Source organism: Vicia villosa, linkage group LG5, assembly GCF_029867415.1.
Source record: "Vicia villosa cultivar HV-30 ecotype Madison, WI linkage group LG5, Vvil1.0, whole genome shotgun sequence".
NCBI lineage: Eukaryota > Viridiplantae > Streptophyta > Magnoliopsida > Fabales > Fabaceae > Vicia > Vicia villosa.
Genome location: NC_081184.1, coordinates 93,612,563 through 93,615,021, shown reverse-complemented (window position 1 = coordinate 93,615,021; position 2,459 = coordinate 93,612,563). Strand labels below are relative to the sequence as shown.

The 2,459-nt window shown below is 33.0% G+C and overlaps 1 protein-coding gene across 1 annotated transcript; it reads left to right on the top strand.

The window, feature by feature from the left end:
* Positions 1 to 386: 386 nt before the first annotated feature.
* On the top strand, positions 387 to 2,221 carry LOC131606879 (spermidine coumaroyl-CoA acyltransferase-like). The gene has a single exon (XM_058878973.1). The coding sequence runs from the start codon at positions 433 to 435 to the stop codon at positions 1,846 to 1,848; it is 1,416 nt and encodes a 471-aa protein (XP_058734956.1). The 5' UTR covers positions 387 to 432; the 3' UTR covers positions 1,849 to 2,221.
* The last annotated feature ends 238 nt before the right edge of the window (positions 2,222 to 2,459 follow it).

The following is a 2,459-nucleotide window of genomic DNA, read 5'->3' as shown; positions in this document are numbered from 1 at the left end:
GAATGACAAGCTCTGGAAATCGACCAAGTCGATGACGAATAACAATAGTCTGATAGTCGATCAAAGTCAATAATGAGTGATGCGACGGTCTGTGTCGTGGTTGTTTGGAACGACGTGAATTAGTAAAAGTCGTATTTAAATTGAGGCATTTAATCTTATATTATAGGGTACTGGATAGTTTGTCTCAAAAATATTAAAAAATTATTATTATTATTATTATTATTATTATTATTATTATTATTATTATAGGGTTATTTTATTTAATAAAAAGATGTCTCCTCTCCATTAAAAAAAGTAAGATAAGTAAGATGCATATATCAACTTAGAAATAGATTTCTTAGTGTTAAACCAACCATACTTCAAGAATTTCTATATATACATATGAGCCACACCCATTTCACCTCAATCTCAATTCTCTACATATCTTTCTCCATGGAAAATCACAAGACACCCTTTTCCCTATCTCTTGATACCAAGAATGTTGTCATAGTTAAACCCTCCAAACCCACACCATCTGAAATTCTTTCACTCTCCACCATTGACAATGATCCTAACATCAACATTCTTTGTCAAACCATATATGTCTACAAAGCAAATGACAATTTCCCAAATGACCAAAAAGACCCTGCTTCTGTGATAAAAGAAGCTCTTTCAAAGACTTTGGTTTACTATTACCCTCTTGCAGGAAAAATAATAACACTTGATGATGATGAAAAACTTGGAATCAACTGTAATGGTGATGGAGTTCCATTCTTAGAAGCAAATGCAAACTGTGAACTCTCTTCCCTTAACTATCTTGAAGGCATTGATGTTCCAACAGCACAAAAGTTAGTGTTTGATAACCCTTCACAAGACCAAACTAGTCCTCATCCTTTGGTTTTCAAAGTTACAAAGTTTCTTTGTGGTGGTTTCACAATTGGTATGGGATTGTCTCATAGTGTTTGTGATGGTTTTGGTGCATCAAAATTCTATAGAGCACTTTCAGAATTTGCAAGTGGAAAAAATGAACCTTCTGTTAAACCTGTTTGGGAGAGAGACAGACTAACAGTGAAAAAAACTACTCTTAAGAAAGAAGAAGAACCATTTAAGTTTCTTGTAGATGAAACTTCATTAGCAACTTCACCTTTTTTACCAACCAAAGAAATCTCACATGAATGTTTTAACTTGAATATTGAAACTATAAAAAATCTCAAAATGAAACTAATGAAGGAAATTGATAGTGATAGTGATAATGTGATGAAGGAAAGTTTCACAATCACAACAGTTGAAGCACTTGGTGCTTATGTTTGGAGATCAAAAGTAAGAGCTTTGAAACTAAACAATGATGGAAGCACTTTGTTTTGTTTAGCAGTTGGTGTGAGAAACTTAATGGACCCACCTTTGCATGAAGGGTATTATGGTAATGCATTTGTAGCTTCAAATGTGGTGTTAAAAGTGAAAGAGCTTAATGAAAAACCACTTTTTGAAGCTGTGAAGCTTATCAAAGAGAATAAAAAGGCTTCAATGAATGAAGAACATATAAGAAATTCAATTAACATGTTGGAGATAATGAGGAGAAGGAAGATTAAGATTGAAGGAAGAGGTGCATCATTGGTTTTGACAGATTGGAGACAACTTGGTTTGTTGCAAGAAGTTGATTTTGGTTGGAAGGGTTCGGTTAATATTGTGCCTGTTCCTTGGAACATGTTTGGTTTTGTGGATTTGTGTCTCTTTTTGCCTCCAAATAATTTGGATCCTTTGATGAAAGGTGGAGTTAGGATCTTTGTGTCACTTCCTAAAGCTTCAATGGATAAGTTTAAGGAGGAGATGGAGCTTCTCAAGGGCATGAAAGTTGATGAAGATATATAGCACCAAGCTATAAAAAATATTGATACTTTATAAAATGTGATGCTTGTTTATTTTCTATGAAGTTTATTTTTTTTCCTTCTATCTTTCTTAAAAAGTCAAGTGTGCTAATTTTTCTTCTTTTTTAGTGAGTTATTATGATCTAGAAGAATAGGACACCAAAGTATGCAGATGGTTTTACTGCACTATATTAAAGGTTTTACTAATATCAAAGATGAGAGATAGCCAGTTTTTGATACCTCTAGTTTTGCATTTCATGAGTAATGAAGGTTTTTTTAAGACAATGAGGGTGTTAAGAAATGTTGCTTGGTGTTCTAAGATGCTACTTCAATGATCTGAGATATGTGGCAGAAACCAACTTTTAGATTCATCAAATGTAACTCAGATTTTCCATGTTTCCAAGCATAGAAAAAAATTGGATTCACCTCTTGTTTTAGAGATCACTTGCCTTCCTTTTTTGCTCCAACATCTTGGATACATGCTCGTATCTCTACGGTGAAAGAAGCAATACACATGCTTAAAAATTATCATATATAAAGAAAATAAGTTCTCAATCATGAACAAAAACTCATAAATTCACCATCATAACCATAAATTCATAACCAAAAAAAACT

Excerpts from the sequence above, each read along its gene's own strand:
- LOC131606879 (XM_058878973.1), top strand. The coding sequence starts at position 433 with ATGGAAAATCACAAGACACCCTTTTCCCTATCTCTTGATACCAAGAAT.